General features: G+C 39.5%; 3 protein-coding genes across 6 annotated transcripts; all 3 read left to right on the forward strand.

The window, feature by feature from the left end:
- The first annotated feature begins 134 nt into the window (after positions 1 to 134).
- pfkfb2b (6-phosphofructo-2-kinase/fructose-2,6-biphosphatase 2b) lies at positions 135 to 11,435 on the forward strand. Of its 4 annotated transcripts, XM_084542575.1 has the most exons (16): positions 135 to 365; positions 940 to 1,065; positions 1,741 to 1,837; positions 3,236 to 3,302; positions 3,499 to 3,573; positions 4,991 to 5,047; positions 5,191 to 5,315; positions 5,520 to 5,727; positions 5,922 to 6,068; positions 7,118 to 7,222; positions 7,428 to 7,557; positions 7,658 to 7,720; positions 7,807 to 7,871; positions 8,581 to 8,748; positions 9,438 to 9,460; positions 10,026 to 11,435. In XM_084542575.1, exons 1-16 carry the CDS (start codon positions 281 to 283, stop codon positions 10,093 to 10,095), a joined length of 1,611 nt encoding a protein of 536 aa, XP_084398701.1. In that variant the 5' UTR covers positions 135 to 280; the 3' UTR covers positions 10,096 to 11,435. The 4 variants fall into 4 exon arrangements, with proteins under 4 accessions (XP_084398701.1, XP_084398700.1, XP_084398699.1 ...); XM_084542574.1 differs by lacking the exon at positions 9,438 to 9,460; XM_084542573.1 differs by lacking the exon at positions 8,581 to 8,748.
- A 170-nt stretch (positions 11,436 to 11,605) lies between these two features.
- Positions 11,606 to 17,539, forward strand: yod1 (YOD1 deubiquitinase). Its single transcript, XM_084543000.1, has 3 exons — positions 11,606 to 11,906; positions 14,455 to 14,667; positions 14,991 to 17,539. The coding sequence occupies exons 1-3, from the start codon at positions 11,813 to 11,815 to the stop codon at positions 15,686 to 15,688; spliced, it is 1,005 nt and encodes a 334-aa protein (XP_084399126.1). The 5' UTR covers positions 11,606 to 11,812; the 3' UTR covers positions 15,689 to 17,539.
- Positions 17,540 to 21,789: 4,250 nt separating this feature from the next.
- LOC311486687 (uncharacterized protein) lies at positions 21,790 to 24,272 on the forward strand. The gene is made up of 3 exons (XM_084542642.1): positions 21,790 to 22,115; positions 22,303 to 22,498; positions 22,591 to 24,272. Exons 1-3 carry the CDS (start codon positions 22,014 to 22,016, stop codon positions 23,649 to 23,651), a joined length of 1,359 nt encoding a protein of 452 aa, XP_084398768.1. The 5' UTR covers positions 21,790 to 22,013; the 3' UTR covers positions 23,652 to 24,272.
- The last annotated feature ends 908 nt before the right edge of the window (positions 24,273 to 25,180 follow it).

The following is a 25,180-nucleotide window of genomic DNA, read 5'->3' on the forward strand; positions in this document are numbered from 1 at the left end:
TAAACACAGTTTCCTAAGCCAAGTGGATTTTTTCATTGACCAGATGATGTGGCATCGCTTTCTCTTCTCATCCTTTTAGCTCATCTGCGCCCTATATTCTGCAGTCGGCGTTGCCTTGGATACATAAATGTTAATAGAAAAAATGATAATAATCTACAGCTCTGTGTGTCTTCTTCTGTCAGAGGAAAATGCTGCACATGTGTGTTCTGTCTCTCTGTTTCAGACCCATGTCCCTCTGAGAGAGAGCTGCTGTTGAACTGAGCTCAAACTAGACTTCAACATGTCAAACCCTCAGAGGGAGAATGGCCCTGCAAACTCAACAGAGGCCAAGAAAGCAGACCAGAGGCTGTATGAGAAGAAATGCTGTAAGTAAACTTCTGCATGACTGCTTCAGGACGTCCTGTAATATTAGACCTTGCATTGTTCGCTGTGGAAGGAGCTCACAAATCACTTCTTTGTGAAGGAGAAGTTTCCCTCATTAAGGCTCCAACATACAAAGGCCAGTTATTAGGACACTGATAAATTAATTCTGACCAGTGAATTAAAAGTACTCTGAGGGAAACCTTCTGTGGTTTCTAATGTTCTTAAGGAAATTGCTTTTCTGTCCCAGGACGTTTCTTTTTCTAATTTGTTCTTTGAACCCAGTCCACAGACAATATTTTAGCCTAAAGTGACAATTATTTTTGTCCAGTACACACATGACCCAGTTGTTATATTAGCAACAAAAGGCTCTTCGGGTGCAGTATTTACATTGATCATTCATCAGCTGTGTTGAAATACAGCCTGACTTTTCCAAGATGCATACATTTACATCAACACTTTACCACACGCGTCTGCCTGTTGCTAAGCATTATCTTTTGAAGTGAAGGTGTCTAACGTTGGAGGGGTCAGATGTGGTTGCTTGGGACTTTCATCTATGTGCGTATTTCTCCTCTGCAGCGTGGGCTTCCTACATGACAAATTCTCCAACAATGATTGTAATGATTGGTCTTCCGGCGAGAGGAAAGACCTACATTTCTAAGAAGCTCACACGTTACCTCAACTGGATAGGAGTCCCAACCAAAGGTAGCACACCTCTCATTAAGTTTCAGCATGATTGTAAATTATAAGAAAAATATTTTGAGGGAAAGAATAGTTAATTCACGGCCCACATTTTAAGTTGCAATCGACATGGACATCTATATACAATATAGATGACTTTGTCTTATTCAGTTAATGTACAGTACATAATATTATGGTGTATAGACTATTATTTAGCAGTTTTATTAATTAATTAATTAACTTAGCATCCATATTTTAAATCTGGGTGCTGACTGTCGGCCCATCGCAAACAGAGTCTTGCCAGAAAATATTGAGTGTTGTTTTAATCATTTGGATTATTTAGAGCAGGACAGTTAGATTTGCTGGTGAGATGAGAACTTTATATATTTAAACTTTACAATACTTTCACTCATTCTTTGTCACATTAGTTAAATTGTATCCATGTAGAGCAAAAACAAAACAAAAAAACAACCCCTTTCTGAGACTGTAAATCTGCAGCCTGGGGAAGAATTTAAATTTAAAGCTCATGAAAATCTTTAATGACAGTTTCAAAGTGTACCCTACTAGATGTGTGTGTATACGGTGTTTAAATGTATGTCACAGTATCTCAAATCTCAAATTAATGAAAGTGTTGACTTTAAAATAAGCTCTGGGACCTCAGCCAGGGCACAGTGTTAATGTCATTTGTTCCTTTTGCAGTGTTTAACCTGGGCGTGTATCGCAGGGAGGCCGTCAGAGCTTATAAGTCCTATGATTTCTTCCGCCACGACAACGAGGAAGCCATGAAAATAAGGAAGTAAGTCCTGCTTTTTTTCATTATTACACGGGATCTTGTGCGTTATCTATACAACAGCAGAGAAGCTACAACACCTCTACTGCCTGAGTGTCACATTTCTTCCATTCAACATAAGTCTGTTTGCTATTCTGCAGCCTCCACTGCTGCATCAGTGACTAAGCTGTTTTTGGCCAACAGTCAATATTCAGCCGGGGTCATCCTGGTCTTCTTAAACTGACAGACACACACAGAGAGTAACATCAATAAATAACGACCGCCTAATTCTAGCAGTTAGGGACTCTGAATCAGTGCTGAGCTCTCCAGGAAGATGAACAAAGTCCTGGATCTTAGCTGGTGGTAATGATTTAAATGAGGTTCGCCGCGCATGTGACAGGCCCTTGACAGCATCCCAGTGCTGAATTGTGACCTAGATATTAAACAAGCTGCCGCTGTCACTCTGAGGCTGACACACGGCCTCCTGAGTGTTGTGTAAGTATCCATGCTGGGTCAAACGGTAGCTGTAAATAATTCTGAGGGTTTGTCATTTTGTTGAAGCTATCAGCTGGCGATTGACGGAATAATTTGACAGTGTGGGAAATTGGCCTTTTGGCTGTTGAGAAATCAAACGTGCCTTCACAGATTGTTCCAAATGTTAACTGTCGCAATGCAAAAGAGAGATACTGGTCGACATCTTAGGAATTTACATATCTGCTTAGCCTAGCCTAGCTTAAAGGCAGGAGACAAGGGGCAACAGCTAGTTTAGCTTTGTCCAAGGGTAACAAAACCCATCTGATAGTCCCGCTATTCTCCAATTTCGCTCTATGCTAAGCTAACTACAGCTAGTTTTATATCTATCCCACAGAAGGGATAATAGTATTGATCTTCTCATGCAGCTCTCAGGAAGAAAACAAAATCTTTCTTTCTTTAACTTAATTGAATAATTTTGTATTTGTCAGAAAAATCCCAGCCATCAGTCTACCTCCAGCTAGATTACCAGTACCTGTAATCAAGACATTTTCTGCAGATAAATACTGTTTATTGTCACTGAGTCATGTATTTCTTTCTATTCTATATGCCTCCATGTTTCTAGGGTGGCAGCAGAAATCTTAGTAAGATATCTCATATTTCTCTGACACATAAAAATCAAACTGTCCCTGTGGTTGGACACAACAAAAGGGAGATGGGAAAATTATCTCTTCACCCAAATACTACAGATATTCCTTACACTCACAAAAAAAGACATGAATCTTTGATAAGCAAAAGAAAAAAACAGCCTATAATCAAATATTCAAAAACACTAAGAATCAATGTCTGCCTCTCAGCTACAATGAGGTATTTACTGCAGTGCATATTCCAGTTATTGTGAGCTTCAGTGGCTTTTACGAAGGGCTGCCACTATGTTTGCCTTCTCTCTTGCAGGCAGTGTGCTCTGGTAGCTCTGCAGGATGTGAGGGCGTATCTGACGGAGGAGGGAGGTCAGATTGCAGTAAGTCCTCTCTCTTTGCTTTAATGTGCATCCGTTTCTCTGTCGGTGCCGTGTCTCTGTGTTGGCTCACTTCCAGTTTGAAAAATGTGATGCAGAAGTGAAACACATCTGGCATTAGGATGGTCTTAATCCTACACTGGCCTACAAACATTTCAGCACAGAGAAACACTGTCTGTGTTTCCCTGTCTTTTATCAGGTTTTCGATGCAACAAACACAACAAGAGAACGGCGAGACCTTATTCTGGATTTTGTCAAGGAGAATGCTTTTAAGGTAAAATTAGACTTTGTTTCTGTAATTGTAATGTTTGATCTCTTCATGCTGGTATTTAAACTCACAAGCTGAACTCAACAGTCTGTTTCTGTAAGTTTTTGTGCTCAACATGTTCTCCTGACTTAAAATGAGACTAGGTGCTGAAACACTTTTTGGACACATTCACAAAAAGATCTTCACTTCACTTCACTTGAAACAGCTGCTTTAAAGACATCGTTGTGTGCTGCTGTGTAATATATATGACAGTATAATGAGGTTAAGAGCAAAACGAGACATGAAGTCAAAACTTAATATTTGATTCGGGGCAGGAATATATTCTTTTTTTATTGAATCAATTTTCAGATGAAGATTGTGTTTTTTTTTTTATCTTTTAAATGTTACACAATCTCACTTTGAATTAAACAAAAATGGCAGTGTGAAACAATGGACACCTCTCAGGCTCAACTGTAGCCATCGTTTAATTTATCTTTCTTTTACAGTTCTTTTTATTGTGAAGTTTACAGTTATACAAGAAAAAAAAAAAAGCAATTATTATATAATCTCACCCACCAAGCAAGATCATACCCCAAACTCAGCTGTCACACCAAACTTGAGATTCTTCCATTCCATAAAAATCACACTGGACCATCACAGTGGCTCAAGGCACTTGGCAATGAAAGACAGACAAAAGAAGTTTCAATTAATAATCACACAGAGGCAGCATGTCTGGGCCACCTTATATCATTCCTACATCTATGTAGAGGGTTAATTAAGAAAGTGTTTCCATGATTTCCAAGTTTTAATTAATTTATTTCCATTTCCCTGTAGTGGAAATCTGATGTTTGTTTGTTTTTTTTTTTGTTTTTTTAACAATTCCAGGTTAGACAACACACACAAACCAAATTCAAAACTGCATATGGACTGTTATAATTATTCACTAAAGTGCCACGATACTGTTCTTGAATAGAAGTCATCTGCATGTTCATTGGGCTCATTTTGTAGTCGATAATGATTTGATGCCGCAAGAAACAGCAGCTACTGTTTGCTCAGCAGATCAATGCTAATATTGTCATTTCCAGTGAGTGCACAGCTTACTATGTTTGATTCGAAATAACATTTCTCTTTATAATGCACACACTACGCGATAAGTACACAGTGAGTTTTATTCTTGTATCTCGCATGTCTACTTGAGGACATACTGTACATACTGTCTATGACCTATTTAATGCACAGTCCAATCAAATAGTGACGGTGAACATACTTAAGCTTTGTCTATTTAGAATAGTGTGACCTTTTTTTTTAGAAATAAGATTATTTTATTACTGCCAGTAGCAAATAGCACATAGTTCTCTTCTCTTCTCATCTGTCAACAAGAAAACATGGATATTTTCATTTAGTCTCAGACCTCATTTTGAAGAGGTTTCACTCTTTCCAACAGGTGTTCTTTGTGGAGTCAGTGTGTGACGACCCAGATGTCATTGCTGCTAATATTCTGGTATGATCTTATGTCACCTACATGACTTTGAATTCTTGTCTAGGTCAAGCCCATGATCTATTAATAATCACACTACCTGCAGCCTTATGTAAGAACTGCATTGCATGTTCACATAGTCTGAATGTGCTAAATACCTGTAACAGGAAGTGAAAGTGTCCAGCCCGGACTATCCTGAGAGACACAGAGAGAGGGTAATGGATGACTTCCTGAAACGAATTGAGTGCTACAAGGTCACCTATCAGCCATTAGATCCTGATGACTATGACAAGTAAGACTTATTAACGTCTCTGTTTTTATTTTTATATGATAATTCATAATTACAATTCAAAATAAACATTAATACTACTTCATTGTTTAAGCAAACAGAAAAGTTACTTAAAAAAAAACTGTCCTTACAGTTCAGAAGATAGACACTAGATGGCGACAGTAAGCAACAGTTTCATTCACCTTCATGATACATTGGCATCTGCAGGGACCTCTCTTTTATCAAGGTTATAAACGTGGGCCGGCGTTTTCTGGTGAACCGGGTGCAGGACTACATCCAGAGCAAGATTGTCTACTACCTCATGAACATCCACGTGCACTCTCACTCCATCTATTTGTGTCGCCACGGAGAGAGCAACCACAACGTTGAAGGGCGCATCGGTGGAGATTCTGAACTTTCCCCTCGAGGGAAACAGGTTAGATTGTCCAGGTTCACCTACGTAATCCTCATTTTTATGAGGATTTTATTTAATTTAATCCTCTCCATTTCCCATATCCTTGCCTTTATCCATTTACACAATAATCAAATAAAACCGAAATGCCATTAATGATGGACAGGCTGATACGGATCCCTCTCTCCTTCTCTCTCCGTCTCTCACATACATCCCAGTTCGCCCACGCTTTACGCGAATTCATTGACGAGCACAAGCTGTCAGATCTGAAGGTGTGGACAAGCCAGCTGAGGAGGACCATCCAGACAGCAGAGGAGCTTGGCGTGCCTTATGAACAGTGGAAGATCCTCAATGAGATTGATGCCGTCAGTACCCTGTCATTTCAGATTTTAAGGTCATAACAATTATTATAGTTTCACAGGGCTCTGGTTTAGAAGGACGGAAGCTGTATTTTGGATGGTTTTCTGAGACAGAAATGTGTCAGTGCAGATGTAAGAAGTAGAAAAGCGCAAGTCATTTGAGTTTTTTTGTTCGTTTGCCACCTTGAAGAAACATCCTGAGGAGCAACTAAAGGCCTGATCATGGTCACAGAAAAAGGAACACGTTAAATGAAAAGCGCTTATCAGAATCAGAATCAGAAAAACTTTATTAATCCCCGAGGAGGAACTGGGTTCATCACAGCTACTCCAATAAAGTATACATGTACAGTATTAAAAAAAAACAGAATTATACATAAAAAGAAGGAACCTATATACAATAAGATCAGCCACAACATTAAAACCAGTGACAGGAGAAGTAAATAACATTGACCATCTTGTGACAATTCAATGTTCTGCTGGGAAACTTTTGGACCTGGCATTCATGTGGATGTTACTTACACAAAAACAGTTTAGGAACAACTCAAAAAACATTAAAAAAAAACAGCATAAGGTTTTGACCTGGCCTCCAAATTCCCTAGATCCCAAACTGATTAAATATCTGTGGGATGCTCTGGAACAAACCTGATCCACAGAGGCCCTAATCCTCAACCTATAGGACCCAAAGGCCCCCACTAACGTGGTTGTGTATCCAGACACCACAGGTCACCCTCAGAAGGCCCATGTCCATCCTCTGATGAGTCACAACTGTTTTGAAGGCACAAGGGAGACCTACACGATATTAGGAAGGTGGTCATAATGTTATGCCTGATTGATGTATGCACAGTGCTGTGAAATTTGAACTGGCCAGAATTTATATATTCTCCATCGAACAAATATCTAACTTTTTAATCTTTAAGATCACCTTAAATTTTCCTGGACTTATTATTTGTGAAACTGACTGAAGGGTTGTGTAGGTGATAGTTTCTAGCGTTTCAACTTTGTTTTCTGTAGTGAAATAACCGTCGACTTTTTTCTGTTTCGTTATCCTTTCGCAGGGTGTGTGTGAGGAGATGACCTACGAGATGATCCAGGAGACGTTCCCGGAAGAGTTTGCTTTGAGGGACCAGGACAAGTACCACTATCGCTACCCAGGAGGAGAGGTGACCTGAACCAGTCCTCACAATCCCTTGTGTCCCGTGAAACTGAATTTGTCTAGTTTGTACCTCATCACCAGACTAAAACAAGCGATCGGTTTAGCTCCATCCGCTTCCTTTCTTATCATTCACTGTTGTTTACAAGCTGTCAAAGTCCTTTTAAACATGACATTAATATTTTAGGCCGTAATTGTCTCCTTTTGCTCGTCAGTCCTACCAAGATCTCGTTCAGCGTTTGGAGCCGGTTATCATGGAGTTGGAGAGACAGGGCAATGTGTTGGTTGTCTGCCACCAGGCCGTGATGCGCTGTCTCCTAGCTTACTTCCTGGACAAGAGTGCAGGTCAGATAAACACCAACATATACACACATAGATGAAGCAGATCACAGAAGACGACGGTCATATATGGTTTACTCTTTACTCTTTTTTCTCCATACCACAGAAGATCTTCCATACATGAAATGTCCGCTCCACACAGTGCTCAAGCTCACCCCTGTTGCATATGGTAAGTCTTTGCCTGAAAACGTAATTATTACACTGTACGTCAACATCAGAAGAGAATTTAAATACATTCCATCTTTTATCTTATAGGTTGTATGGTGGAAATGTTTTACCTTAATGTGGAGGCAGTAAACACACATCGAGACCGGCCTCTTGTAAGTTGCTCCGAATGGAGCTGACAGAATCACATTGCTGCGTCAATGTGCATTCGGCATTATTGAATAAAAGCTTTAAATGAAGATCATATGTACAAAATATGTGTTTATTGTTTACTTGCTCACTAAATTAATAGGCAAATCTTAAGGTGTCGTTCAAAATGTACGACAAATGTAAAGGACTGTTGTTTGTTGTGTCTTGTTAGTTTAGTTCAAATGCAATGCAATCACACCTTATTCCCTGTATGTGAGGCTTTGCTTCCTTTCCTGTTTTGTTATACCCCTTTGATATTTAACCTTAATGAATGAGCCTGGCTTGAGCCATGAGCCTATGAATGTGACATAAGAAGTTATCTTGGCACAGTTTCCCCTTGATGAAAGCCACAGATGAGCATGCTGCCTTGCTTGGCTGATCTAATCATTACTTTTCTCTATAACTCTATATACTCTATAACAGACAGTTGTAATTTAGAAGATATACCCAATAGACAGAAGCAGTCAGAGGTGTACTGTTACTGTTCGTTAGTGTTTTGTGTTGTGGAATGTGGGTGGAAACAGTTTCTTTCATTAGCTTCGGTTGTCTGTTGCTGTGGATCAGTGTGGCGATCGCGGCTACGTTGCCTGGCCGTGTCTTGTCAGGTGTCCCCTGCTGTTGTGTGTTCACAGATCTTTTTTCCCTTAACGCATGCGGTATTTCATCTTCTGCCAGGATAAAATCCAGAGGGACTCTGCTCTCATGCATCGGCGGAATAGTTACACTCCCTTGTCCAGTTACGACCAGGTCAAGCGGCCCCGGCTCTACAGCGCGGGCAACCAGCCCTGGCTACCACTCGCCCCCACCCCATCGGCTCTGATGCCAGAGGGACGGCAAAGCCAAGTTAGTCACAGAGTCACGGGTTCCCCCTCTAAATCTGTCGCCGTCAACTGTAATCGGTCACATCCCACCACAGTTGTAACCCTGTGTTTGGCACCTCCTTACCTCAGTTTTGGATCCTCTCGATGATTTAGTGTCTGTGTTGCAACTGACGCACATGAAATCCACCTCTCCATCAGTCTTTCTCTCTCAGGGCATGTTTTGAATGGGTGGCCCTTGTCTTTTAATGTGCTCTCAGACGTTTGTTTTGCATGACCTCTGCCTCACCACTGGGCTGTCCCCAGCTTGAATATGCAGAACAGCATGTCTACCTTTTGCTGAGGAAAGCTCCTTAGTTTAGTCAGCCTTTACTGGATGCAAAAGACACACAAACAGCAGACTTACCTTGTTCAGTAGTTTGTTATAAACGATCATGTGTACATATTGTAAAAATCATAATCCAGTCATACTTATTCTAAATCCGTATACTTTGATGGGAAAAAATAAAATAAAAAAACGAAACAACTAATACAGCAAGTCAGAGGTTGTGTAAAAAAACACACCCAGACAAACAGAAAAAGTATCACAAATTTAAAGTGCATATTCATATTTGTATGTTTTGTGTATTTGTTGGCCTCGCATTGTGGGTTCAGTGCTTCAGCCCTTCTCCACATTTCTATCTGTTTCTCTCTTTCTCCAAACCTGTCTTTCAGACTCGGATAGGAAGCAGTTGTCTGTGAGTATTTTTGGAGACTCGAAGCTGGCCCTTCGTTTTCTTTCCCATAATTCAACTCATCACACTGTAACCCATGTGTTTATATGTTGTCACTGTGGTGCATTTTTTATGGTTTTTAGCCTTTAGGTTTCTCCAACTTTCTGTTACCTTTGCACAGTGGAAGTTGATATCAGGTTTGTTTTATCTTAGCGGCCTTAACAAGGACACGCCATCATATATCGATTCACTGTTACGTTAATAAATGGCTGCAGTAATAAAAGAAAAATAATTACTTAAGATGTACTTACTTAACTACTTAAGATGGTAATACATGTTTTAAAATGGTGAAACGGTGGCAAACAAGTGAATATATATTTTAAATACATTAAATTGTGGAATCCAAGGGTGTTTCAGTATTGATCAAAGTGAAGTGTTTATGATTAAGCACTCACTGAGAACATGCTAATGCAGATGTTTTACCTCTCTACACATAATTTCAAGTCGACTCTATTAGTGTCCTTAAACAGGATTTGCTGCTGTAAGGAATTCATTTGTGAATGTCAGTGACATTTCGTTTTTCTTGAAGGAGTCCCTGTGCGAAGGAATCGACTTTGACAGCCCCGAAGAATCTAATGGCTGTGTCCGCTTCTGAATGAAGATGGGTTCGTCTTCCTCCTCTTCATGGCATACTATGGGCAAGTTCTCGGTTCAGTCATAAGTCAAAAGAAATATGTCTTTGATTTTTATTGTTTTGAACCATAGCTATAGGATAATGTCAGCTGAAAAAGTCACTTATGCACAAGGTAACATGTTCCTATTTATCTCCAGCTTTCTGTTTATCTTTGGTCTGCATGCCAAGGCTTTGAACTAGATGCCCTATAAGTAGTATCATAAAATTAAAAAAATGACTGCATGCAAAAAAGAAATGCGTAATCCACCAGGAACACGCTGTATTACACAACCGGCTACTAATTATCATTGTAAATACTTTAATGCCTTACTGAACTTAAAATATATTGATAGAATTAGCTCCTCTGTGTGCCACTGAATGTAATAAGTTTATGCATTAATATGATGAAAATCAGTTTCCAGATTTGCAAATAGAACATGTTATAATGTAGATGCTAGAAAAATATTTTTATATTGCAAATGCACTCATATACGACATACAAGCAATCTGTAGTTGTGATTGTTGTCAAATGCATTTATAAGCCAATTTGAGAGGGATGTGTTGTTAGAAGAAACGTCACATTGCTGGACAGCAGTTCTACCTATATACCAGCATAAATTCTAAATATCCGTCTACTGTTCTTCTTGTCCTCTATGAAGGGATTTTGTGCAACAAAACTAACTTGTTTATTTTCTTGATAAGCTTGGGACATTTGTGTTCATGTTATCATTCTGGCCATGAATGTGTTTAAAATCGCTTCATGCAAATGTATTTCTACTCTGACACTCAAAATCTTTTCATTTTATTTAATAGCAGACTGCAGTCAAAGCTTTATTGAATGACTAATGTAATGTTTGAATGTCGATAAGTTATTGCCCTGCTCGAAGCAGCCTACCGTGCCTTTTAAGCAGACAATAAAAGTGAATTTTGAAGGGATATGAATTCGGTATTTGTTTGGTTTTTGCTGAAATGTAGGAAACACACATGAAACTTTGCAGCTTGTCTCATCTTCCAAAATGAGTGATCCAATTATGTCACAGGTTTTGTGAGTTAATTTGAAAATTTCTTGATTAATGCAAAAAATTGCAACAAAAACGAGAGAGCAGAAAAATGTACATAATATGTCGTTCTTAGTAAAAAATAGCCATTCAATTAGATAAAATTACTAGGGTTTCTGGTTAAGGTGACAGATAGCTATGGCAGACGTGCTCTTGCGATATATGACTTTAAACTGTCCCAAAATGTGGATAAAAATGTTAACACAATTTATAGAATAGGTAACCTGTTGTGGCAGCACTCGTACCAAAGATATAAAAAAGACTGTGTATGCACGTTAATCTCTTTCTGATTTGTTGTAACCCTTTGGTTTAAAATACAGTTTCAACCAAGGCTGCAAGTTTTTCAAAACCTTATCAGACTCAGTTATGTAAATCTAAAAGAAGCAGGGTTGAGCAGTTATAGGCTACATCTTTTATCATTACATTAATAGTGTGTTACAAAATAGAGTCTTGGTGATTAAAAAAAAATTGAATGACTACAGTTGGTACTTACATAATTTGTCTAATAAAATGTTTTTTGGCATAAGTGTAAATGTCATTGTCACGTTACGGCACAGATTTATGTCTATTAGGGTAGTTACGGTACAAGCCCATTGACCCCAGCCATTGGCTGAATGTACAAGCCGTGGTTTATTTAAGTGCGTAATGACGTCAAAAACACGTGCCGTGACGTTCTATACATCGTCTCTCTTACTGGATGTTTATTGTTTGAGGCAGGCAGGGCTGCAGTCAACGGCAGGTAAGAAAATAAAATAAATTAACTCACTGTCGTACCCCATATTGTACCCTGTCGTGTAAATATTTGTCTTTTGACAAGTAGCATACTTTATCAAAGGTTAAACGTATGCGAAACGTTTTTAGAAATGGGCAGTTAACGTCAAGTTAATGGGCAGGTTAGCATGCTAACGTTAGCAGATGATACATGATTACGGTTAGCTATCGTAAATTTGTCTTTGAGATCAAAGTTTGTTTCGTATTCCATTATTATTTCCGTGATGGTTCTATTGGACACGCGTGGTGGTTTTTTGAAACGCAACTCACTGTTGCGAGAACAAAGAAACCAAAACAAAGCAATGTCGCTGTCAGATGTTTCATTTGCTGCTATTCGTCAGCAGTTCAATTGTTGTGTCAAGTCTATTCAGATAGCGACATTACGGTAAAAACAACTAGCACAATGTATGGTATCCCACAGTTTGATACCATTGACTGTGTAGCATTGTCTAGCATATACCGTTAGCTGCTCCAAGCTAATGTAACTTCATGCTAGAGTACATGGTAAAGCAGCGGCAAACTGTCGAGCTGACTTAGTTTACGTTAAATAACCACTACAAAAGGAGCGAGGGAAAAAAAACGCTTTTCGATTATTACGTATGTCATCAAATTCGTTAACGATTAGATGATCATGTTTCAGTTTGTGATCATAAAATATTAGAATATATTTGGGTCACAAAGCTAACCGTTGGTGTTTGAATGCATGTTCCTTCAGCAGCCATAAGTCCTTATAAAGGACCATGTGTGGAGGGGCAGCTTGACCATGTCCTACATTGGTTGTTATTATTATAGGTTCATCTGTTAATCAACTATTGATTTTAGCAGACATTAACTGGAAACTGGAAAACTGTCCCAGTTTAGTACAAGCTGCAAAAGATAATAAGATAATTTTAGAGGCTGACATAATTGATTATTGAAACAATTACTGTAAAAAAATAGTAGCAGGCGTTCTCTCCCCAGGCCCATTTGCACAGAAATCACTTTTTTCTCATTTATACTTTTTTTCTCACTGATGAATTAAATGTTTACATTTGAACTCAGCAGCCAATCAGACTCACCCCTTTGAAAATGAGGTTAAAGTAACCATTGTCTGACATTTTGTAACCTCTGTTAAAGTACTTTAATGTTTTAAAATGGTTGCGAGAAATAAACAAAATACATCTGCAATATTTGCTCCGTTGGATTAACCATTAATCAATGTGCCTCCCGTGACTTCTGTTTTATTAGACCAGCGCATGGGTTGTGGCCTTCATCAGGTGTGTTCCAGTGCATCCCACGGATACTTGATCAGCTTGAGATCTATTGGAATTTGCTTGTCTAAGTAACATACGCATGAATGCCAGGTCCAAAAGTCCTCCAACAGAACATTGTGTTGTCAAAAGATGATCAATGTTATTTACTTCTCCTGTCAGTGGTTTTAATGCAGTGGCTGATAAGTGTACTGTATACGTTTGGTAAGTGTACTGTATACGCCACGCGTTTCTCGATGACACCGATGAAGGCCACAGGTGTCGGCCTAATAAAGTTGTTCCATATTCTGCTGGGGTTGCTGGAGCCTTGATCTTTCCAGAATTATTCCATAGAGCTCCGGGCGTTACGTGGCATATTTGCAGGAAAACTCAGGCCGCCAGAGTTTACTGCGCACTTTAAACAGATAGAAACTGACCAGTACAAAGCAAAACTCGACAGATTATATATCATGGACCCTTATCATGCCCTAGGTGCTTTTTTTCGAGCATTAAACAGCCGGCGCGGACAATGTTCAAGACCTTGCAGTATCCGGATGTATACATAACTACCTCATTAACTTTCCTTCCTCCGACTTCAGGGAGTCACTGAAACCATACAAGAGCCTCAAGGGGTAAAAATGGATGCAAAAGTTACAAAAGTAACTGTTTAATCCCAAATTTATTTCTCATTGTGAGTAGTTTTAGTGGTGAATCAGCAACACCCCTTTGTAATCCACGTTATAAATATTAGCCGAACTTCACTTTATGAAAAGAAATCTGTTGGACATCGTGTTGAAAACATGCTAAAGAAACAAGACATTACACTTGGAAAACGCTGGATTCTGTACCTGATATGAAGTGATCGCCACACAAGCCGAATCCGTTTCTTGAGGGATCCCACCGCTTAGTTTTCTCCTCCCTGCTTCTTGTGCATTTTATTGCAGTAATCCACATCTGCCGAGTTGCGGGATCTTTGGGAATCCTATAAAACGATTTCCCGTTTGCTTGTCCCCACTATTCTGGCATCCTGGGGCACAACAGCTGTCGACCATTTTAAAAAAAAGAAATTCACCATCATAAGTCTGATTCGCTGCTCTCCAAACCTCAAACAGTTTGTGCACATTCACAAGATGTGATGTACTTCAGTTAAGATTTCATAGTAATTTATGAACTGATATACACATTTCATAGCACTTTCATGTCTTGTCTTGTGTTTTTTAACTCATACTTGCAGATTTGATATTGTATGTGTGTTTTTTTTTTTTGTTTGTTTTGTTTTATTTGCAGGCAGGATGTTGCGGCTTCGCTGTAAAACCAAAAATGGGAGCCACATAATGCAGGGCTTGACTCATCAGTCATGTGTGCAGGAGCTGAAGACCAAGGTGGAGGAGCTGACTGGTATCCCCTGTGATGTGCAGAAAATTATGGTTGGTTACCCACCTTCAAGCCTTGATCTTCGAAATGGAGACGCTCACCTCAAGGACTACCCCATCAAATCAGGTATGTTGTTGTGGATGTTTTTTTTGGTTAGTTTTTTTGCCAAATGAAGTTCAGCTCACCTCCTTTGTGATAGTATTTTGTAGAGGTTGGGAATGTCAAAAATGAAAATGTCTTGGTAAACCTTTCAATGATTGAGTGGATGTTTAACCCATCTCATGTAAACACATCTTGTTTACATTTAGATAAACTCTTCAGATGTAAGCAAAAAGATGAGTTAAGAGTTTAAAAGCTTTAAACATGGTAATATTTCTCTTCTTCCCTTCCCAAACTGAAGTCTTACCAGGATGAACAGTGTTGTGTCATTGGTGTGTCATCCTCCACAGGAGACACACTCATCGTTGAGGAGGAAAAAAACAAGCCAAAGCCTCAGGATCATCCCGTTGTGACTAAAGCACCACGCCTGGAAGCCTCACCTGTGCTGGCGCGCCGAGTGGTCCCAGCTGACAACTCCTGCCTCTTCACCAGTGTTTATTATGTGGTGGAGGGTGGCGTGTATGACCCAGCGTGTGCCCCTGAGATGCGAGGTCTCATTGCCCAGATAGTTTCGAGTGACCCTGCAGCTTACTCCGAAGCAGTGCTGGGAAAAACCAACGAGGAGTACTGCGCCTGGATACGACGTGACGACACCTGGGGAGGAGCCATCGAGGTGTCCATCCTGTCCAAGTTTTACCAGTGTGAGATCTGTGTGGTGGACACTCAAACTGTCCGAGTAGACCGATTTGGGGAGGACGCCGGATACCACAAACGTGTGCTGCTCATCTATGACGGCATCCACTATGACCCGCTGCAGAAAGAGATCCCTGCCTCCGACGCCCCTCCCCAGACTATCTTCTCTACCACAGACGACGTAATCCTGGCCCTGGCGCTCGAGCTAGCAGACGAGGCTCGCCGCAAGCGGCAGTTCACGGACGTTAACCGCTTCGCATTGCGCTGCATGGTGTGCCAGTTGGGCCTGGTGGGACAAAAGGAGGCTCGTGAGCACGCCAAGGAGACGGGCCACACCAATTTTGGTGAAGTGTAAAAGTTGTCTTTTTTGTCCCTTTCACAAATACAACCACCACCAACCCCGTGCCCCACGTCTGGCAAACTTTGTTGGTCTGTCTGCTTGTGTGATCCTCTACCTCACATTATCCAGTGACATCTTTAGAGAGTCTGCAGACACTGTGTTCAGCCTATAACCTGGTCAGTATTACTTTTTAACTGCTGTCAGTCCTCAAATTCAGAAACGCTACTGCAGTGCTCCGATGTCATTGAAACATTGTGTTAATCTGGTTAAGGATGGTTACAAATCTGTTAAACCGGATCAAGTAAAATATGCAAACAATTCTTAGGGTTTGTTTTGATCTCGCTGGGTTTTATAGAATAAACCAAAAGGTGGCTGATGTGCCGTCTGTTAGCAAATGCACCAAATTGCCACTTCTTACCTATGATTGACTAAATATATGATAAAACCCTGTATATGGCTCCAAAACAACCACTAAGAATTATTTGCACTGTGACGTGATCCCATTCACTGTTGTCTTAATCGCAGCACACAAAGTCTGACTGTTATTCATCATGTTGGTTATGTAGCATGTTTTTTTTTGTTTATTATTATTTCCCTTGTGGAGAGATGTCAGAAGTTCTCTTTGTACTGGGATCACTTGATTAACTGTAGATGTCTGAATTGTCCAGTACACGTGGCCTGTGGTGAGGCTGAGCTGAGTTTATCTATATCCAGGTGTGCCATCTGTGACATCCTTCTGAATTTATTGAGCAGTGGCCAATGAGACTGAGGTTATGCATCTTAAAGTACAGTATCCTATAGCAAATCATGGGCCAGAATTAGCCTAATTACATATGTGGACTTTTCTTCTTCTTCATTTTTATTTTTTTTTTGTGTTATGTTGCATTCACTGATGAGCTCGTTTTAAATTGTCATGGGTATGACAGATTTTCAGGAGCGCCAGTTTTTAATTCTAGTGTGCAAGATTCAAATGTGCTGTAAGAACACGCTGTATGTCTTTAAAGATGCATTTAGTTTGAATTGCTGCATATTTTTTTAAAAGCACGATGAGCTGTTTGATCGTAACAAATCAAGGCTAGGAGGTGGAGTGTATCGACTCGAAACCTGAAATGAGTGTACGCGATCAATTCTGCTCACTTGATGCATTTACTGTTCAGGGTCTTTTGCTAATCCACATCACACACACATTTACCTTTTTAATATTTGTGACTCTGAGTTTGAATTGTGTACATTTTTGGTTTAATACACTCTGTTCCACTGTATGTTTTGCACAACTGGAGTATGTTCTCACATTTCAAGCTAACGTCAGGTGTCATCTTTATGCTGATGCACACACTGCCTGCAAGGACGAGGCGCGCACTTGTTCTTGTTAAGTATCAGGTCAGAAATGTTTAATTGGAGAGGGCCACGATGACAACAACTCTGGTCTTTAATGTTTTTCCTGAAGCCCATTCCTTCGTGGCCTCACATTACGTCGATAAAACAGTATTTCAGTTTCACAGGTTTTTGATGATGATATCGTTCGTCCTAAGTTGTTGCCAAAAACAGTTTGACAATGGAAGACTTGGTTCAGACTCAGATGGTGGTGGGAATAAATAAAAGTCAAAAATATACATAATATGTGAATTATGACCCTCCCCCCCATGTTTTACTTTAGCTAGTTTACTTGATTTTTAACTGTGGTTAATTATGGATTAATCCGCTTGCATAAAAGGTGAAAACTATGAAATGGCTTTGTTGTATTTTGTATTTACAGAGTTTCCATGACTAACAATAACGATGAATGTTGCACACAAAGCACTACAGAATAACTGGATTTACTTGATTTTTTCAGTGTTGTGTCACAATTAAAAGTTACAGCCAACAGTTTTGTGTGCGTGTCATTTTATAGACAAAAATCAGACGATAATGCTTTGCTGCTGTCTTTGTTTTTTTTAATTAACGTTAAATCTTTATAGATGAAAGCCACTGGAAATTAACCCCAGTTAGAAAAAACAAAACCACTGATCCTGTGCCATACTATGAGAGATTAAGCTATCTATGTACATGTTATTTTAAGGAACATCTTAATCGGATTTAAGCCCTGTTCACTCACTGACCAACTGCAGCAGCTACAAACACGCCACAAAAAATATACGAGTAACATACATAGTTTGTCCAGGGGTGATGATGATATATTTAACTGTGTGTTGCATTTGCACATTTTCTTTGTAAAAAGCATTTTTAATGCCTTCAGTTTAAAGATGTCTGAGGTGAAAAACCATGGCTGCCTCCCGTGCCGGTGAGTCAGTTTCAGGTTTCTGTACAGGCTGAGTGGGACACTAACTGGTCAATCCGGTCCTTTTCCACCTCCTGTGACTAAAAACTCTGCTTAACCTAACAAGAAGTATTGATGCATGTGCTAACACACCAATTAAACTGATTTATGTGTAGCAAACAGTTCTGGATTCATTGTACAAGTCATTAAGAAGATCTGGTAACTGATTCATTCCAGGTAATACTTTCACAATATCAAAGATTTGCTTTATCTGTATTCCTATCTATTTATTTATTTATTTCAGTTGTCCAAACAACATTGCATTCCAGTCTGGGACAATAATGCAGTGTCTTTTATTTAATAAATGTTACTACAGTTAAAATCTTATGTGGGACACGGCTAAGTTACCAAGGAAAGTAACTAAAATATGATAAACGTATGTACAAGAGAATAACATGTAGCCCTATACTTTCTAAAAGGATCAGCTTTTTTCCTTATTAAATATACTGGTGATAAAACCATCAGTGTGAGGCCGCCCTAAACACGAAACTCCCAACATTTACGACTGGGCCTTTATAGCTACTTTTAGATTCACTCCCAAGAGTTACAACTAGGTTTTTATAGCTACCTGCTAACCTGCTATCTCTAGCTGAATCAACACAATTTGAAGCTGAAGCTCTGCAAAAAGCTGCAGATAGCGGTGCCTTTTTTTGTTCATAATTTTACTTCATTTTGTTACCACAGCCTCAAAAAGTCTGGGACACAGCTAAATCACCAGTAAAAACAATTTACTTTAGAATATCACTTATCTTTTTAGCCAACATCTGTTGTCTAATACTAATTTATAGATAGATGTACTTGTCTTGAAAGACTGCAGGTACTGATATGGAGTAATTACTCACTATGGAGTATTTAAAATGAGTTTTAGTCTATGGATAATTTGGGCCCGACAGCACACCACAGTTGACAGAGAGGGTTTGACACAGATTACAGTCGCTTCAGTGACTCCTTGTCTTAAAGGAGAAAGCTGCTCCCTGATTGGCTGAAAGCTTAGTGCACAAAGTCCTTCGCTCAGGTGTCTCAGAGCCGCGCGCTCCCCTGCCTCTTCAGTTGCACAGGGAGCAGATGATGAGTGGGTGACACAGCACGGAGACCCAGACAGGTGTGTGGAAGACTAATGCTATTTATCGCAAAGAAACTACAGCTATACTGCTTTAACGTCATATCAGCATTGTTTCTACTCTTTAGAAACTATTAGCAAGTTATTTTTAATTAAGATAAGATACACCTGGATATCATGTAGCCTGCATGATATCAGGTGTGCTAATTTAAATTTACCATATGTTTTTTTTTTTAAATAATAATAATAATACTTTCTGTTGCCACATGATAGAGTATTTGTGTTTAGTGTCAAACTGTAATTTATGTCGATTTTAGTCGTTATGGTTACAGCGTTTATTCAGCCTATTGCTTTTCTGTGCCAGTTTACCACTTGTTTGAACAGACAAAAGAAAAAAACCTTTTGTATACATTTCAGCTTATCCGGTGGCTCTCTTGTATTTTGTATTATATATTACACGGTGTATTTGTATTTGTATTTGTATATGGGTTAGATAATCCTTATTACAAAAAAAAAAGTCCCTGAGGATTCAAAAGGGTTCAAGGTTTAAAAATTAGCTTGAGAAAGAGAACAGTGATGATTTCACATGTTACATAATCTGCTTTCAATGGTCGCATTAAAGGTAATAAAAAGGTTGGCCAGCTGCTCTTTTATGGCCATAATGAAAACAGAGATAAATGTTCCAAGGAATTTGACAGTTGAATTTATTGCTTCAATGTCTCCAGTTTTGTGATAGCTAAGGTCATTATTATTATTTTTTGCTACTGTCTTGGTTTGTGGAACCGAATAAAGATAACACTTTTTACTAGAATCAACCAGCAGGAGTTAGAGATTAATGTGAGTTTTATTAGTCTGAGGTTTTGTCTTGGTATGGAAAAACCCAAACCCAAAATAGAATATAGAATAAACTAAAAGGGGGAGACAAAAGTGATCAACACAAATCTACTGGTAAGTCTAACGTACTTGGTCAGTATTCTTTTCTGTTTCCTTGAAGTCACGGCAGCTGCTGCTTACATATCAGCACAGATTGCGTCAGGTCAAATCACAATAAACATTATCACCGAGTTCCCACTGTTCTGTCTCATATCCTGACCTGCATGTGGCAGGACAGATGGGGACAGTTACACACTGGCCCAGGCAATATGGGACTTTAAACCTTCACAGGGGTGGGATGACACGGCAGAGTATGAACAGGAAACAGCAGTGCTTTTGTGCCTCCTTTGGCCTGTCTGGCAACTCTTGCTTCTCAGGTGTCGAAACTTTGTCAAGATCAGACAGGGGTTCCTTTATACTAAAATTCTTGCTCTCTTTCTTAAATTTCAGTAGAACTAGAACATAAAGTTAGTTTATTCTGGCCTCAAATGGCAGCTAAACCACATTTACAGTGTAACGCTACGTTAGGGGTATACTTTTATCCAAAGATGTTATTTTCCTTATATTTAAAGTCAATTACCTACATTAGTGTGGTAAAACATTCAACAAACATCCCAAATTATTCCTAATACTGCTACAGTGAGACAGCATGGTCGAACTGGATATCATATGGCTTTCAGGAGATCATTGCTGCAGCCCTCTACTCCCTCTGAAACTGATCCGGGAAAGGAAGATTAGGAGTGGCATGTGTGCTGTAATCCAAGTCACATGCAGTAAGAGGACTAGTTAGATATCTGTCAGACATTATAACCCGCCATTCTGTGGCTATACGGTCGATGAGATGATCAGTACGCAGATCTGTGTAGAAAATACACTAGATCCTACTAATGTGCATCTTGAGAAGGAACACAGAAGTAGTTTTAACCTTTCGTCTACATAGTATTTTTTTTTGAGGGATTTTGTACAATAATACACTTCTTAAGTAGATACAGTACAATACAGTTAAAGTTAAGCAGGTTTAATGTTTTGTTTTTTGCATGTTAACACATTTTCCGAGCATGAGTTTTTCCAAAGCCTTGACAAAAGTTTTGCTTCTAAGAGCCTACATATAAGGCCTAGAAAACACTAAACAAATGTGGACGCTGTTTAAGTATTTATGCGTTTTTTTTTTTGTTGTTTTGCATTAAATTGATTGCTGTTCTGCTGTAATCGATACTCAAGTGTTAGGTGCATTTTATTTCAAAGGGTTTCTAAAAGCAGACAAGCAAAAACATTTTACTAGGGATCTGTTTCTACCAAGCCTTTAAAAGCTGTTCATCCGTAGTTATTGAGTTGTTATTTAACAACTTAAATCTCATTTCAAGACTTTTTAATATTCTACTTTACACATGATGTAGTTCTGTGTTATCTTTACATGCATTTACATTTTATTTAGTGTGAGAGCAAGTTATCACCTGCAGATTGGTTATTATTTATCTCTCAATATCTGCGCACATTTGTTTGAGTCAAATGTGCGGCCTGCTTTTCTTCAAGCCTTGTATTGTTGATCAGTGTCTACACTCTCTGCTGTCATTTGTTTATTTATTTATTTCAGGATCTAAATTTCTTTGCAGTTTCATTTCAACAGTGTCTCAGACTTCATGCTGGGCCATGAAGAATTTTAGTGTGCTGTTGATGAGTGCAATTAGGACTTTTGATTGTATTGAAGGTTGGCACTTGCTGTACTGATTGCCGTCTAAAATAAAATCTCAAATCTACTCCAAATTTTTCTTACCATTTCAACCACAAATGTCTACAGAGGAGCCATAAGAAAACATCCTGTATTAACTATAACCACCAACAATGTTTAGAAACTGACACATTGTGTACATGTAAAAAAATGGCCCACAAGGCCATGAATCATACGTACAACTAGGCAAAAATATGAAAAACAACTTATGTTCCAGTTAGCAGACTCTCACTATGAATGAATGTCCACTCTACTCTACCAAGGGGGACATCATAAATTGTAATTCAACTCTCCCTTTATTCTCTTTCACAGAGTGCAACAATAGTTTGTGCCACTAACCTTGGATAAGTAGGACGCTAAGATGCCCAAAAGTGATACCTGGCCAGGCACTGGATTGGAAACGATGAATGGCATGGATAGTGCTGGCAGCTGTGACAGTGTTGTCAGCGCCAATTCTGGTTTTGTAAGTAACTGAGTTTACCCTCTTGAATGTAAGAATCTACACAGTTGTACTAAAACTCAGTATCCAAAGCAAGTTGAACGAGTAATAGAGCTAGAACATGAAATCCAAGGGAAGCATCTGATATTGTTTTATGTCACTTCTGAGGGTGTCACTTTGGGGATATCTGGTTGTCCTTTTTGAATTTCAGAGTGATGATAGTCTAGAGCACCTGACTGCTGAGGAGAAGGCCTGCCTCATGTTTTTGGAGGAGACTATTGAGTCTTTGGATACTGATGAGGACAGTGAACTGTCCAGTGATGAACCTGACCTACTGGCTGCTTATGACAGTCTTTCTAAAAAAGTGGCAGACTTGTCAGCCACCATGAGCAAAAGCAAGCAAAACAGTGAGTCAAGTTCTAGGCACAGATTAGTCAGTGAAATACAAAAGACTGGTGTTTTTCTCGGAAAAACATGTACGTCCTTATTTGTCTTTCAGGTTCACAGAAACATTCTTTCAAGGAACCCATCAAGGGGAATGTTGATGCCAAACTCACGCAGAGCTACCCGATTCCTACACCTCTTGTTGTTGACAACAACAACAAACCTGGTCACAAACACAACCAGAAACCTGCTCCTTCTCCCATACCTATAGAAGTTAATGTTGTGAAACCTCCTTCCACAAAGCCCAGGGACTACTCAGTTAGGACACCTGAGGGTCCTTTATCTAGAGGGCCTCTGTCCTATGAGGCACTCGCTCATTTGCGAAAGAATGCCTCCGCAAAGAAGACCCCTTTATGTCCCACAATTGATCACACCATAGACTTGGACAAGAGCCTTCCAGCACCAAAGGAAGACTCAAACTTTGGAAATCCACCAAAATCTGACAGCTCTCACTCAAAGTCTAAAATAGGCCCTCCAGTTAAGGCAGGAAAACCCAAAACGTTTCCTCCCAACATATCTGTAAAAACACAAAAAGAAGTCTCTATAATCTCAGACTCTTCATACAGTGTTAAGCATGCAACTGATTCCAAGGTGGTGAGACTGGAAGCTTTGCAGAAGCTGGGCCTCCTGAAAGATGAAGCGTCAGAAAATGAGGAGGTAGCTGCGCCGTCTCACCCCAAATCTCACTCCTCTTTGGACCCAACAGCCAACAGATTTACAAGAGGCCCACCTCACTCTAACACATCAAGAAGTCCATCGTTTTGTTGCTCCAAAGTGTCCGCAGAGCCCAAGAACAGGGCTCTGCAGAGCAGTGCAAGTTTCCATCACTACTCCAGATGTGACCAGCAGCCTGTATCCGCATCACATCACGCACAATCCAATGGCTTAACGACAGCTGGTCTGGAGTGCCCTGCTGCCCTCCACAACCACAAAAGCAGAGGGAACTGCCCTCAACCGCAGCCCACCACATCAGCCAAACCAGTGAAAACCAGCACCACAGCCCAGCCTGTAAACCACAAACCCTCCAACTCAGTTGGATATACTGCAATGGTGGTGCCTGGGATGGGAGGTGATCGAAAATCAGCCCTCAGAAAGCTTGGACTGCTCAAAGATTGAAGCCAGTAAACAGCAGAAGTCTACCTGCGTAAATGCAGTGCTCAGTGAGAGTTCATCAGCTTAAAGAGAGTTAGAGCATTAAGTGGGAATTTGGCACTTGGCACTTTTGGCAAACCAAAGTAGCAGATGAGGATGAAGAAGAGGAATGATTTAAAGGGCAATACCAGCACTTATAATGTAGATCATATACTCACTTGCTTAATGCCAGTTTTTCATCCAAAGCAATTTTTTTGGGCCAGATTTCTAAAGTAACTGAAAATACATCTAATGCATTTCAAGCTGTTGAGGAACTGTTGATGATATACAACAATCGAATCAAAATCTCTTATCATGCTTGCTGTAATGAATGTCAGCTAGTCATGATCTGATAAATGACGATGAGAGTGAATAAGGGTGAGCCCAAATCAGCCGAATGTGTATGTTACTGATTGTTCCAGGATCACTGATGTGCCTGTAAGTGAATTATTGAGTCAATTTCTTAGAACAAAGGCTCAGAGAATCAGATCAATTCATGCAGATTTTCAATTATGTGAAAACAGAGGTTTGAAAGTGATTTTGGGGTGATATTTTTTAGTGTTTTATGAACAGCAGTAGCTCTCCACCACATGATTTTAATACCTTGTATCATTTGCTTATCTGTTCCTTTCTACTACATTTTTTTTTTTTTTTTTACTGTATGCATGCGTTGCATGGTCTTAAAATGTGTCCATGTAACTGCCTTCATTCTCTAAAAACTGGAGATTTTTTAAATGAAGAATAATTATTTCTACCTGCTTCCATTACTGTCAATGAAATAAAAAATGAAAATAAAATATTTTATGCAGCCTGATTTCTGAAATTTGTGTACTTTTGATGCTTTGTGTAGACTGAGTTAGCTTATGTTAATCAAGTCAGACACAGACCCTTTGACTGAAACTTTCATTTCCATGAACCTGTACAGTGTGCTTCATTCAGCTCTCCTGTTACAGAATAACTACCAGTCTTACTACTCCCCTTACAGGCCACTCAGATGATGAGAATGCCTGCTCAGCTGTTCTTCCATTATCCGATTATCTTGAGCCGTACTTCCGTGAGAACTTAGCAGACCAGTGCTTTACATTCTACTTTTTCTCTGTGTATCCCTCGCGTGTAAAACTTCTAATTTCTTCCACTGCCTTATTTTAATGGCCAGGCATTTCTTGTGTACCAAGTCTCGGCACCTTTGGATTAATGCGCTGTTAATTATTGCCAGAGACAATTAACGGATTCCTTCTGTAATGTTATCTCTGAAGAGTGTCTGTGTCTAGTATGTCTGTGCATGGGCAAATAAATGGTGTCATATTTCGAAACTGACACGGGTCTCTGCCAGTAAAGTAATATTAAACAATGGATGATGAAATCAGGCCACGGCCAAAATGAGACACATGACACTCACACAGCAAAGTGACCTATAGAAAGGATTGCAATTACCAGTAAAGAAACAAATACAAATACTACAGTTTCTGTAGAGTTTTTAGTAGTACTGAAACCAAACTAGACTTTTTAATTAT

Source organism: Chelon labrosus (genome assembly GCF_963514085.1).
Source record: "Chelon labrosus genome assembly, chromosome: 4".
NCBI lineage: Eukaryota > Metazoa > Chordata > Actinopteri > Mugiliformes > Mugilidae > Chelon > Chelon labrosus.